The sequence below is a fragment of the Meriones unguiculatus genome, assembly GCF_030254825.1.
Source record: "Meriones unguiculatus strain TT.TT164.6M chromosome Y unlocalized genomic scaffold, Bangor_MerUng_6.1 ChrY_unordered_Scaffold_35, whole genome shotgun sequence".
NCBI lineage: Eukaryota > Metazoa > Chordata > Mammalia > Rodentia > Muridae > Meriones > Meriones unguiculatus.
Genome location: NW_026843712.1, coordinates 977,364 through 992,990, shown reverse-complemented (window position 1 = coordinate 992,990; position 15,627 = coordinate 977,364). Strand labels below are relative to the sequence as shown.

Genomic DNA, 15,627 nt, shown 5'->3' with positions numbered 1-15,627 from the left:
GATAGATAGACAGATAAGCTTTCTTTAGTTTAAAGCACTGCTTGTTCTTGGAGAGGCCTGGACTTGGTTCCCAGCACCTGCAGCAACTAAAAACTGTCTATTTGTTACTTGAGTTCATAGAGAACTAACATCTTCTTTTGGCTTCTGTGAACACCAAGCATGTATATAGTTCATAAACATACATGCAGGCAAAACACACATACACTAAAGTAATTAGAATAATTAAAACTAAGGAAAAGTTGACTAATTTTATATTATTCTCAAGAATCATGTGCATCAGTTAAAAATGTGTAGCATGTGTTTGTTTTGAAAGAGAAAGAGAAGCTTACCCTATTGAACACCATGTGTCTGCACTTGCTTCTGATTTATCAATGGAATGCCTATAAGATACAAAGGCATCCTGAACTTTTCCAATACTTGAGTAACACCTGAAAGGGAAATACAGTCATAAATAAATTAACTGCATCAATGCTTAACTTTTATAGCAAAATGACATATCCCAATGAAGATTACACATAGATCAGTTTTACAAATAAGAATCCTATATATTGGGCACAGTGGCATGCACCTTTAATCCTAGACCTCTGGAGGCAAAGGGAGACAGACCTCTGTGAGTTCACATCCAGACTGCTCTACAAAGCAAGTCCAGGAGAGCCAAAACTACAGAGAAAAGCCCTCACTCAAAAAAAAAATTTTTTTTTAAAGAATTCTAATATGCTATACAATTTAATTTGTTGTTAAATGATCTGCTAACACACTGCATTAGTTAAGTCTACTGAAACAATCTGATTTTTCTCAATGTTGTTATTATAAGGGCTAAACATACAAATCTATATTTAAGTAGCTTCACAATGTTTCTTCCAATATTACAAAAGTTTAAATCTAACTGAAAATTACCTGTTGAGAACTTCTGTAATAAATTAAATATTACTTTTTGAAACTAAATAAAAGCAATCAAATATTTTTTCATGTTACTTCTTGAGGGAAAAAAAGGAAGTCTATCATTACCAATTTATAGCATTTTATACTTTTAACTTTATGGTATTAACAATTACCTGTAACAGAAAGGGACTGAAAACAAAGGCAGATTCTAAGCAGTTATAATGCTGAATGACAAGAAACACCAAAAATATCTTGGTCTGATTACTAACATAATGTAAGGCTCCCAAATAAAAATTTTATCACAAACATTTCTATAATACAATGTTTATTTTACAAGAAACAAATGGCATGACAAAGATGCCTGATTTAAGTTAAAGGAAATGTGGGGAAATGGCTTAATCAGTAAAAATATGACCCTAATTTCAGATCTTCAGCACCAAGGCAAAAATTCTGTATTAAAAATTGGTATGGCCTAGCACAGTGGTGCTGCCTGTAATCCCAGCAACTCAGGAGACAGAGGCAGCACAGCAGATCTCTGTTAGTTTGAGGCCAGCCTGGTCTACACAGTGAGTCCAGGACAGCCAAGGCTACACAGAGAAACCCTGTCTCAAAAAATAGCCACCCCCACAAAAAAGGGGAACTATTTGCACCTATAATTCCAGGGAATTATAATAGGGAAGAGAGGCATGCAGAGACAAAAATGAGTCCTTCATGTGACTAACGCTAGCTAACTGATGAGCTCTAGCTACATGAGGTAAAGAGTACAATATCTCAAAACGTAATATGGAGAGCGCTGGAGGACACTCAGTTTCAACCTCTAATCTTTACAAGCACATGCACATTGCATGTACACAAGCACAAACATGAACAATTAACACAAATATACCATTCAGAAATACTGTAAAATGTTCACAATTTTTACAACAAAAAGTGTAAAATGAATGTAATTTTCGATGAAAAGGATATATTCAGATATCCATTTCAATTAAGAAAACAAGATATATATTTAACTCAAAAAAATATTAACAGTTCTAGTGACTAATAAAAGAATTTGGAAAACTTGATTAGATGGCAGTTGTAATTTTTAACCAACCACAGTTCAGAGAAATAAGCCGTTAAAACATCATAAAGGTTTTCAAATGATTATTTTGATGTGAAAAACTAAATGAAGTACTAAAATTAAATTTCTAAGTTTAATTTGGAACAACTAAGTTGATGAACAGATAATACACAAATGACCATTATAAATAAGCTTAAATGACAGCTAAATTTTACACACACTGGCAAATATAAGATGTAAGATGAATGTATCTGTAGAGATTTCATTCCATTTAGTAAGGAAATGTAGATTTCATTACTGTAGTATTAATATAAATGGCCAAACACTAGTTAGATTTTGTATGTTCACAAACTTCAGCCTGTACATATTGTATTCCAAGTTGGTTCTGGTTTCAAAAAGTCGTCTTTATAATAACAAATTATTATTACTGCTTAAAAACAGATATATGATTTCAATAATTAAATATTTTCACTCTAACAGAAACTGTCTAGGTAACTCTAGGGAAGTCTCACATGATATAATCTGCGAAGAGTAACCTAAATTTTGGCTTTTCTCTGAAAGAAATTACTAAAAGTCATTTAAAATTTTTAAAAAATGACTATATATCCCAATCTACTAGAAATAGATTATCTGGTTAAGAATATGTCAGAAAATTGTACAATTCAAACACACTAGGAATGTTAAAGTTGTAATATTTTTAAAATTTGTAAAAGATCAATCCCATCTTACAAAAAACAAAAACAAAACTTCAATACCTCAAAGCATTCAAATAGGCTAGCAATAATTCTAAAAGTGACAATAGCAAAGCCAGAAATGTTAAATTCTTAGTTTAATTTTTCATACTAAATGCAACAGAAGCACTATACTATCCAGCATGGCAAGACATCCCTTAAGATGAAATACTGAAACTCCTATCTTGGTGTTTAATGGACATAAAGTCCCAGTCAGCAAGAGGGAAATCATATTAAGGCTACTGAGATCATGACTCTTACAGAGAGCCTAACAACACAAATCACTAGAAAAGCATTATTAAAACGCTCTAAACAGAAAAAAAAAGAAAAGCATTATTACTAATGACCTTCTAAAACTCAGCACTGTTCTTACATACAATTTAGCTTCTTCCTGTCCATCTTTACAGAAAACAGAAAAGAGACAACAAAGTAAAGTCACACAAGATAGGGATCAACAGATTGTGAACTGCCCAGCCCCAGTGAATATATTCTTCAACACAACTCATGTACATAAAGCTCAATAATATTGAGGATGGGTGGATTATAAGGCACAAAACTTGACTTCTGCCTTGTCTCCTAGAAATAAGAAGGAAGCTTCACCCATGAAGCTTGCCTAAACAAGACAGAAACAGTATTATTATTGTTATTAATATTATTATTAATATTATTAGAGATGCTAACATTAAAGGGAGAAAAAAAATAATCTCACCAAACCCTATCCCAAGACAAAAAAACTACAGGCAACAAATTGATACTAAAGAAAGAAGAAACATCCTTTCCTCAAACCAAGTCCCTAATTGATTGTCCAATATGAAGTAGCCAGCCATAAAATCAGATACAATAAAAATGGATGCAGAAGGTTTACAGAAAGAAATAGACAGATTAGATATAGATTATATAGATATAGATGATATAGACATAGATAGAGATACATATATAATTGGTAAGTGATGGCAGTACAAGTTGGAGAGACAGGAGAGAAGATATGTGAAAGATTATAGAGGAAGAAAAAAGAAAAGACATAACATAATTATACTTAAGTTATAAAACCTTAACTTCAAGTTTTTAAAGAAAAATATACACATATAAACATATAAGAAGGGAACTAGACATGACATTCACATGCTTAATTGCAGCATTCTGAAAACAAAAGCAGGCAGATCACTGAGAGTTTAAGGCCAGCCTGATATACAGAATGAGTTCCAGGTTAGCCAGAACTACATACTTCAACTATGTCTGGAAAAAAAAAAAAAAAAAAAAAAAACACACCTTTTTTGGAAATTTTCATTTATATCAATAATTAATATGGAACATTTACTCTTCACAAAGTTAAAAGTAAACAAATGAACAAAAATGAGAAATAACTATTTTCTACATTGCTTTCTAATTTCAAAAATATTTCTATTTGTCCCTTTTTTTAAAAACATCTATTTATTTAGTATGTTTGTGTGTGAAACTGCACACCTGCTTGCTTCATGTGCAAAAGGCAGAGAATAACTTTCATGCATCAGTTCAATTTCTCTCCATCCCAAGTACCTTTGGGTCCCAAGAATCAAACTCACATGTTCAAGCTGTACAAAAAGTGCTGTACACTCTGAGCCATTTTGTCAGACTGAATGTAACACTTTTATAATTAAAGATTTCAAGTAGTACATTAATTTGTGATCTACAAATGTGTTTTCTAATTTGTATAAAAGAATAACAAACAAGGTAATATCAATTTTCCATGGAAATTAACTACTACTCAGAAATGACATAAATAAATTTTGTTACAAAAATATAAACAAATTTCTAGAACTTCAAAAAAAGTCTGATATTAAATACTATCAATAACTCAGAATACAGAAATAAGAAAATAAAATATAATGAACAAAATAAAATAAAGAAATCCATTACTAACCATTCCACCGCCTAGTTGTTATTATAATTGAAATTTAAGTATCATGAGTTATATTACATAAACCAATTTTTATAGTATACATCAACTATAGACAGTCTAAGAATATGGCCTTACCTTCCAAGGAAATACCAAGATTGGCCAGAATTAGGATCTTCCTCCAATGACTTTTGAAGATACTGAATAGCATATCTTTCTTCCGTGGCCTTGTCTCCTATTAGATTCATATTATGGTGCATCCAACCTATAATTTACAAATTACAGGTGTTGCCAGATTAATTCCAGCATTCAAGAGGGAAAGGCAGATGGATCTTTCTGAGCACAGGGCCATCCTAGTCTATATAGTGAGTTCTAAGCCAGCCAGTGATACTCAAAACAGCCAGAAACACTCAAAATAAGTAATTTACTCATCATGAAATGGTTTTTCTCCTCAAATATACAATGAAGAAAACAAAATAATATTAGTTTTTACCTGTGATCCTACTTTCTCCAAACTAAAAATCATGCAAAAGACTGCTGGAAGTCTATTTCACCCAAAAAGGATACGTAAAGTTATTAATGAGACTTTCAAAGCAAAAAGACTATGACTGGTACAAAGTTTATAAACCACAGCTGAGTGCTGGCAGCATACTCTTTAATTCTGGCACTTTGAAGAGAGACAGGATCTCTGAGTTCAAGGCCAGCCTGGTCTACAAAGTAAGTTACAGTACAAATTCTCTTTCAAAACAAACCAAAACCAAAACAACAACAAAAAAGATGAATTCTATTTTCCTGTATTTAATTTTGAAGGAAACCCAACTAATATTTGTATCATATATTATTGTTCCTTTAAAGGTTAGCACATTCTTATAGAAAGTTTAAAACTCTATTATTTAACAAAGCTTATTTAAAAAAAAAAGCACGTAATAAGTACTTACAAATGAAAACTTTTAAACTAGAAGTTTATGTCATATGTAATTCAGCGGAAGACCACTTGCATAACATGTGAGGCCCTAAATTATATTCCTAGCACCCGGAAAAGGTACAATATTAGGGCAATGCCAATGGCATTAGGAAAAAATGCACTAGACACATTACCAGAGTTTAATCTACAGAACCCATATAAAAGTGGAAGTAAAGCACTCCACAAAGTTTTCCTCTGACATACACATGTGCACTATAACCATCATGTGAACATATATACACCTATATATAGAAAAATAAAATGCTTTTTTAAAAAAGCATGTACCATGAAGGTAATTTGTTTAAATTAAGCTTTAAAAAACTTGCAAGAGCCTAATATGTTTCTGTCACTGACTACTTTTATATACACACTAAATGAAAGTGTTTGATAAAACAACAAAGAAACAACAAACTTTCAGCTACATAGAAGAGTTCATAAAAAGTAGGTACAAAATCCATAAAAGTGACACATAGGATACAAGAAATAACTGCTTAATGATAAAAGCTAAAAACTACATTTAAAAAAAAAAGGATTAAGGTACAATAAGCATTCAACAAAAACAAGGGTTTCAATTCTGACTCAATTCCATGCATTATATCTTTCATCATGACAACAAAACAATTTTTTATTTATTACAATTTATTCACATTGTAACCCAGCTGTAGCCCCTCACTTATCCCCTTCCAATCCTGTCTTCCCTCCCTGATCTCCTCCCATGCTCCTCCCCTAGCAACCTGATTAGGGGGAAGTCTTCCTCCCCTTCTACCTGACCCTAGCCTATCAGCAAAAGGATTTTTTAATGTGTGCTAAAGTAACTGATCTACAGTGATATGAAAAACAAAATTCATATTACTAGTGAGTTGGCTAAAACTTTTTAAAAACATGCTCAAACCAAATATAAAATCTTAAGGCAGAATACAAAATTGTAATACAAATTAGATTAAAAGGTTTAATTAAATTATAGAAAACGGGGGCTGGAGAGATGGCTCAGCAGTTAAGAGCACTGCCTGTTCTTCCTTAGAAAAAGAAAAAGAAAAAGAAAAAGAAAAAGAAAAAGAAAAAGAAAAAGAAAAAGAAAAAGAAAGGAGAAAGCAAGCACAGGGAAGTATGAAAGCCCTGTCATCCCCTGGTGTAGTAAAAGGCGATACTAGTGAAAATTTAAAAGAGAGTTACATTGAAAATTTGTATTAATAAACATGTTGATATGCAAAGAGCTCAACAATATATAAAAGTACACTACTTATAAATAAAAAGAGTGACAGTATTAAATTTTAAAAGAAAAAGTAAAAACGCCCTAGAACAACAGATGCCTAAAAGAAAATAAACTTCATCAAAGGAATATTTTGTAAGACTTTTTAAAACTTCATAATTGAATAGAATACACAATGAAAATTAAGTTTCTATGTACCTAACTGTTGCAATATAGTTGCTTTTAATTGTGATGGAAGGCTTTCAATTTGTAAAAGCTGTCCATAGGCTTCTTTTGCAGAATGGTATTTCTTCTAAGAAACAGAAAGGAAACAGGTATTTAGAAAAAAATCAGATTACATACATAACTTAGTATTAATATCCCTAATTTAACATTAAATAGCTATAAAATTTTAATCAGTAAAAAAAAAAAGCCCTTTGAATTAAAGCAATATAGTCATGCCTTAGGATTCTTAAACTATGCTTTAATTGATTAATTCAAGTTACATCTCAGTCATAGGCCTCTCTCTCCTCTCTTCCCAGTCTCATCCTGTCTCCTGCATGTCTTCTCCCCTATTCCTCAGAATAATAGAGTACCCCTACCCAAACACCCCAGCTCATCTATTTACATGAGGACCTAGTCTTCCTCACTTGAAGCCTTGTAGGGAAGTCCCATCAGGGGGAAGTGATCAAAAGAGGGCAACAGGTCCATGTCAGAGACATGGCCCACACCCCTAACTCATGGGCTCATATGAAACCTAAGATGCCCATTGAGCTTATCTTCCTGGATTCTGTGCTATGACTACAATCTGTTTATAAGTCAGTATATAACATGTGTGTTTTTCTGGGTCTCTGTTACCTCACTCAGGATGATCTTTTCTAGTTCCAAATGGAACAAAGACCTCAACTTAAAACCAGATACACTAAATCTACTAAAGGATAAAGTCACTGGCAAAGGAGACAACTTCCTAAACAAAACACCAATAGCTCAAGCTCTAATATCTACAATTAAAATACGGGACTTCTTGAAACTAAAAAACTTCTGTAAAGCAAAGGATACTGTCAGCAGAACAAAACAACAGCTTACAGAAGGGAAAATAACCTTCACCATCCCTACATCTGACTGATAATATCCTGTATATATAAAGAACTCAAGAAATTAATCACCAACAAAACAAATAATCCAATTAACAAATGTCATCCCTTAGTATTGACAAAAATTCTTCTAGTCCCATAGGATATAAAAATCTATAGATTCTAAAGTGCTCATATAAAATGAGGCAGTATTTGCATATACTCTGTACAGATCATCTCAAATACATTAATTCGTGTTTAGATCATACTATATAACAATTACTTTAGCCTATAAATACTTCAAGAGAAAACTCTACCAAGCAACAAAATTGTTACTTGTTAGTTACAATGCCTGGGCAAACAACAATATAATAAAAATATTAATTCCTTTTGAAATACATGTTTTAAAATGCCCTCAAAGAAAAGTCCTATGAAAAATGAAATTAGAATGCTTTCCATAACAATTTCTCACTGATTTAACACAATAATCTTTATTGAAAGCTTTGTGAGTTTACGTGTGATATTTTCTTCAAAAATTAGTAATGAAACCACTGTCTCTCACTGTTCTAATCATAACCATAAAATCAACCATACAAACAGAACATTAACTATTATATTTAAAATAAACTTTAAAAAGTTGGAGCTTTGCGACACACCTGTAATCCCAGCAATTGGGAGGCAGAGGCAGACCAATCTCTGTGAGTTCAAGGCCAGCCTGGTTGACAAAGTGAGTCCAGGACAACCAAGGATACACAGAAAAACCCTGTCTCAAAAGAACAAAATAAAATAAAATAAAAATGAAAAGAAAGAAAAAATAAAATAAACTTACTAAAACCATTGTTTACAATGATTTTTATTCACAATCTCAGGTCACAGCTTATAAATTTTATTAGAAGAAAGTGTGATTTTAAAAAATATAAAAAGTTGTATTAAATGAGTGATACAATATTTTAAGTCAGTATTACATAAATATAGCATACTACTCATACCTAAAAACAAAAGCAGAAAGTGGATCACAACTATGTTTTTAAGCTGTTTCAAGCTGATCAAATAATATTACATTTAAACAAATTTCATATACACAAAAATAAACCCATGCAAAGAATGAATATATATAGATACACACACACATACATATATATAATAAAACCAACAATAAAAGATTTGGAAGCAAAAAAAAAAAAAAAACTTACGTGCCCATAAAAAAAAAATAATAAAATGTGTACAGATACATCTCAGTTATCAAAATACTTGCCTAGCACAAAAAACACTCTGGGATTAATCCCAACAACACATAGACCTAGTATGATAGTATATGCTAGTGATGTCAGGACAAGGAATATAGTGATAGTAGAATCACAAGTTCAAGGTCATTCCAAGTATATAGCTGGTTTGAGGCAACCCTGAGATTAAAACGCTGAAATTAAAAAGGTCAAGGAGGAAGAGGAGAGAAAAGGAGAGGAATAAGAGGACCAGGAGAAGCAGAAGACAGAAGATGAGAAGGAGAAGGAAAGGAGGAGGAAAAAGAGGAGGAGGAAGAAAAGGAGGAGAAAGAGGAGAAGGAAAAAGAGGAGGGAAAGGAAAAGGAAGAGGAGGAAAAGGAAAAAGAGAAGAAGAGGAAGAGAGTGTGGAAAAGGAGGAGGAGGTGGAAGGAGAAGTAGGAGGTGAAAGGAGGAGAAGAAGGAGGAAAAGGAAGAGAATGAAAGAGAAGAAGGAGGAAGAAGAGGAGAAAAGAGAAGGAGGAAGAGGAGAGAGGTAGGAAGCAGAGAACAAGAAGGAGGAGGGGTAGGAAGAAAAGAAAGGAGAAAGAAGAGGAGAAAGAAAAGGAGTATGAGAAAGAAGAGATGGAAGAGGAGGTGGAGGAGAAGAAAAAAGGAGGAGGAAGAAGAGGAGAAAGGAGGAGAAAGAAGAAAAAGAGAAGAGGAGGAGAAGGAGGAAAAAAAGAAGAGGAGGAGAAAACCACAAACTCTGGAAAATCTGCATATTAATAAGTACCTTCAAGAAATCTACTCAAAGCATTTCCAGTCAAAATCCCTGACACAAACTATCCAGCCTCATTGTGTGTGTGTTTGGTTGTTGTTTTTTCTCTGTTAAGATAGCCTATTCTTTAAAAAAAAAAAAAAATAGCCTATTCTTTCCCTGATTTCTGTATATAAAGAGGACTCTGGATCTTGAGCTGTGGTGTTTAGTTTTGTTGTTGTTCTTTTAACTAAGTCGGCTTGAGCTCTTAAGTAAGATTGCTTAGTTTTGAAAATGAAATGTTCAAGTAAAAAGCTAAGCAACAAAAACCATAAAAGGAAAACTGCAATAACCTGATAAACATCATCAAAGAATAAAAACATATTCCTGATAGTCAAGAAGAATAGTTATGATTCTTGACAAATAAAAATGTGAAAATGTGCATGTGTGTGTCACATATCTAACTCAATTATAAATTATTTATTTTATAATGTCAAGTTTATATTTAAAAAAGACATAATTCAAAGACTGACTATTCACACAAAATATAGTTACAAAATTATAACTAATGTAATTACTGAAAAGAATTCAAAAGTAAATGCATGAAACAAGAATTCAAAAACAAACCCAAATACTCAGAAAATACCTGAACCAAATTCGTAAAAGTACTCAAACACATTTGACCAAGCAGAAGAGTAACAATATTAAAAAAAAAACATCTTTACCCAAAGATGTGTATGTTTAAGATAAGCAATCTAGACACAGACAAAGCACACTTCACAAAAATTAACTCAAACAGCACTAAATACTTATATATAAAATGGAAGTTGAGAATGGCTGTTCTTCCAAAGGTCTTGAGTTCAATTCCCAGCAACCACCTGGTGGCTCACAACCATCTGGTGCTGTCCTCTCGTGTGGAAGCATACATGTGTGTAGAACACTACATATATAATAACTAGAAGATTTTTTAAACAGTTTCTATGGTTATAACACATTAACTTGGAGCTGGCCTTTTAAATGCAAAACCAAAGATACATTCAATGATTTGAGAAGATAACCTTTAATAACACATAAAATTTTTCCTATGCAAAAACTATATTGTCAGTAGATTTAAGAGAGACAAGACACAGACTCCCATAAAATGCTTCTGAAATGGAAAACTGCTATCTAAAATGAAAAACAGTTCATAAAATTCAGTCAAACCTTACACAACCTCATAGCACTATGAAACTGCAAATTAAAATCATATTCCACAAAGTATCTACTAGAATAAACAGATCTTAGTGACATTTAAAACTGTCAAAAAAGCACAACAGAACCATTTTCACAGCTATGAAGAGGCAAAACAGTATATCAACTTTGTAAAATCAATTAATCAAACTAAAAAAACTGTCACTGAATTATGAATTGATATGATTTAAATTAAGTTTAAGGCTTAAAGTTAGTAAACAAGCTAAACTGAGCATTATGGCTCAAAGATAATATGGCTCAAAGATAAGCAACAAGAGAGACAGGCGGAACTCAAAGCCCTAGATTGCATATTTAGTTTTATGCCAACCAGTGCTGCACAGTGGGAATCATAAAGAAGAAAGGAAATACTAGAAAAAGTCTACATATTCCAATTCCACTTTTGTGATTACACAAAAAGACAATATTAGTAAAAAGTGAAAACTGTTAAAAGTTGAAGAAAAAAAGAGAGAAAAACACATTGAAGGCATAAAACCACTTGCTATAGCACCATTAAATGGTACATTCATTTCATTAAAATTATAAAAATAAACGGCATCAGACAGCAGCTCAGCAGTGAGAGCATGTGATGAACAGGCTGTACTGCAGACTCCCAAAACCCCTATATCTATGTTCCTAAGGTGAGAAACCCAAGGGGATACTTGAATGTCCACCATCAGGCCACCCAGCTAATGCCAGGAAAAAATTCCAGGCGTATCCCTTCCCAACTCCAACCCCACCTGGGACACCAAAGCCTAAGCTACCTTGCCCAATGACAACATCAGTAGCATCAGTAGATTACCTTCTGGGGTCCAGCAGAAGCTCTCTGGACTCTGACCCAGCAGCCGTAAACCATCATCAGGGACATGTTCCTGGGACTAGCAGCAAAAGCAGTGCACATGGAAATGAGAGAGGAGGGCTACTACTCTGCAGCCTTAGACCATCTGCCTGAACCCACCAGGCCCTGATATGGCAGTAGCACACTCTGCTCTGACCCCGCAGTCCTAGGCCACTCATCAGAACCCACTATCAGTGGATACTTTCCTGGGACCTGTAATACTTGCAGAGCTCCTACCCTACAGCCTTAGGCCAACCATCCGCCCAAAAACACCATCTGTGAGTACCTGCCAGGATAGGCAGTGGCAGGGCACTTACAGTTCTGACCCAGCAGTGTTAGGCCACCCACTGCCCAAGACCACTCTGTGTGGATATCTTCGTGGAACCAAAGCCTGACAGCTCTGATCTTGGGCGCACACTGTCCCTACCTGTAGAGTGAATACCTTCCTGTACTGTGGATGAGACTCCAAACCTGGGTGCCCATTCTCACAGTCCTGTAGACACCTTCTGGGTACTAGAGGCCCCTGTTTCCAAACCCAGGAGACCACACTCAACATCCTGTGGACACCTTCCTAATTGCAGCGACTAGTGGCACCTAGTCTCTGTGAAGAGGATACATTCTGGTACTGTCGGGGAGTCATGGCTCCATCCTGCCCACTCCCCACCTATCAACACAGCAAAGCTGAGCTAGGCTTGAGACCCAGGTTCCATTCCCTACCATTCTAAGGGAAGCAGGAGAGATACTGGAGCAGCTCTCAGCAAAGAAATCTATCTGACAGTGCCCCAGCAGCCTGGTTCACAAAAGCCAGAATCAGTGAGCACATCGCAGACAACCCAGTGGAGTTGGGTAGGCACCTAATCCAAGTTCCAATGCCTTCTCCCCAAGAAGGCCTGTGGGGCATTGGAGCAGCTGTAGATCTTTCTGCCTGCTCCTCAGTACCCTAGCCCACCTGGGTCAGAAACAACCTGGCCAGCACAGCCAAAGAACCCAGGGGGTTCTGAAAGGCCTGGGACTAAAATGCCATCCTCCATTTTCTAAAGGAATCCTGTGGATACTGGAGCAGATCTAGATCCAGAGATCTTTCCGCCTGTGCCCCAGGTACCAGGTACAAACACTGAGACAGCAGAGACTCCAGTTGAGAATCCAGGGGAGACTACTTGAGACTGCAGAGACAGGTGGATCCAGTCTGCAGTACAGGCTCTGAGAATAATCAGTAAAGACTGCAGACAACCAGATGGTTAGAGGATGGTGTGAAATACAGGCAACAAAAAACAGGACATATGGCTTCACCAAAATCTCGAAAATCAACATATATTCTATTGCAGCTGAAACACAGAAAAATGACCTTAAATCTATAATTATGGAGGTATTCGAGGCACATAAAGAGGAAATGAACAAAACAAATGGAGGCACACATAGAGGTACATAAAAATGAAATGAGGCCATCATGGAAAGAAAGAAATCAACATTCAAAAAGATGAAGAAAATGGTGCAAGACATGAATTCAGAAATGGAATCAATTAAAAAACTAAACAGAGAAAACCCTGGAATTGGAGAACTTAGAGAAGAGATCAGGAACCACAAAGATAAGCATCAAAAACAAAATACAAAAGATAGAAGAAAGAATCCCAGGTGCTAAAGACACAATTGTGAAAACTGATTCTTTTAAAGAAAAAGTCAAATCGAAAAAGTTCCAAACACAAAACATCCAAAAAATCAAGGACACTGAAAAGAGGAAACCTAAGAATAATAGAAATGGACAGAAAAAGAACCTTCCAGGCTCCAAGGGGATTCATAAAGAAATTCAAGACATCTCATACAAGCAACTTAATTGCACACCTGAAAACACTAGAGAAAAAAGAAGCCGACACAGGCAATGAAATAATCAAACTCAGGGCTGAAAACAACACAACAGAAACAAAGACAACAATTTAAAGAATCAACGAAACCAAGAGTTGGTTATTTGAGAAAATCAACATGATAGACAAACTCTCACCCAAAGTAACTAAAAGGCAGAGGGAAACTGTCTAATCAACAAAATCAGAAATGAAAAGGGGACCTAGCAACAGACACTGAGAAAATGCAAGGAATCTTTAGGACCTACTTCAAAAGTCTACACGCAACAAAATTTAAAAATATAAATGAAATGGGCAATTTTCATCCTCAATTCCATTTACCAAAGCAAAATAAAGATAAGGTAAGTAGACTGAATAGTCCTATATCCCGTAAGGAACTAGAAACTCATCAAAAGTCTCCCATCAAAAAAAAAAAAAAAAAAAAAAAACACAGCTCAGGGCCAGATGGTTTCAGCGCAGATTTCTACCAGACCTCCAAAGTAAAGCTAACTCCAGATCTCTTCAAACTATTCCACAAAATAGAAAAAGAAGGGACATTACCAAACTCATTCTATGAAGCCACAGTTACATATGATACCTAAGCGGCACAGAAAACCAACTGGACAGAATTTCAGACCAATCTTGCTTATGAACATTGTACAAAAACACTCAATTAAAACACTCACAAACCTAAAAATACAAGAACACATAAAAGTGTAGCCCATGACAGTTCAGTCTCCTAGTGGGTTCCACAGTAACCCACTGAGAACAGGGACTGTCTCTGACATGAACTGATTGGCCTGCTCTTTAATTACCACCCACTGAGGGGGGTAGCAGCCTTACCAGGCCACCGCAGCCACTCCTGATGAGACCTAACAGATTAGGATAGGAAGGAAGGAAAAAAAGACTTCCCCTACCAGTGGACTTGGGAAGTAGCATGCCTAGAGAAGGAAAAGTAAGGGAGGTGTTAGGAAGGGAGGAGGGAGGGAGGAAATTACAGGGGGGATACAAAGTGAATGAAGTGTAATTAACAAAAAAACTTAAAAAGGAAAAAAAAAGAACACATAAAAGATATCAGCCACCACAACCAGGTATTCATTGCAACCATGCAAGGGTGGTTCCATATATGGAAATCCATCAATGTAACCCACCATGTAAACAAACAGCAGAAAGGACAAAAAAAAAAAAAAAACACATAATCATCAACTTGGATTCCAAAAAAAACATTTGACAAAATTCACTACCAGTTCATGTTGAAATTTTTGAGAGATCAGGGATACAAGGCACATACCTTAACATAATAAAGACAATATAGAGTAACCCTATAGCCAACATCAAACTAAATGGAGAGAAACTTAAATCAATCCCACTGAAATCAGGGACAAGGCAAAGCTGTCCATTCTCTCAGTATCTCCTCAACAAAGAACTTGGAAGTCCTAGCTATAGCAATAAGACAACTAAAGGAGATCAAGAGTATACAAATCGGAAACAGAGTATTCAAAGTATCATAATTTGCAGATTGATACAATAGTATTTATGAGTGACCCAAAGATTCTACCAGAGAACTCCTTCAGCTGATAAACACCCTAAGCAAAGTGGCTCAACACAAAATTAACTCAAAAATCTGAGACCTTCCAGGATACAATGAACAAACTGGCTGAGAAAGAAACTAGGGAAACAACAGCCTTCACAACAGCAACATAAAGTACCTTGGTATAACTAACCAAATAAGTGAAAGACTTATATGAAAAAACTTCAAGTCTCTGAAAAAAGAAATTGAAGAAGCTATTAGAAGATGGAAAGATCTCCCATGATTATGAATCTGTAGGATTAACATAATTAAAATGGCCATCCTAACAAAAGCAATCTACAGATTCAACGAAATTCCTATCAAAAATACCAACACAATCTTTTACAGACATTGAAAGAACAATTCTCAATTTCATATGGAAAACCAAGAAACCCAGAATAGTTAAAACAATCATACAAAAAA

At 34.8% G+C, this 15,627-nt stretch overlaps 1 protein-coding gene across 2 annotated transcripts in view; it reads right to left on the bottom strand.

The window, feature by feature from the left end:
* The window catches only part of LOC110541982 (histone demethylase UTY-like), a 154,136-nt gene that overhangs the window by 56,728 nt on the left and 81,781 nt on the right, over positions 1-15,627 (bottom strand). For both annotated transcript variants that reach the window (XM_060376858.1, XM_060376859.1), the window contains 3 exons: positions 6,922-7,015; positions 4,688-4,814; positions 330-428 (listed from right to left, as the gene is read on the bottom strand). In XM_060376858.1, coding sequence (XP_060232841.1) covers positions 330-428; positions 4,688-4,814; positions 6,922-7,015 — 320 coding nt within the window. The remainder of the gene's footprint in view (positions 1-329; positions 429-4,687; positions 4,815-6,921; positions 7,016-15,627) is intronic.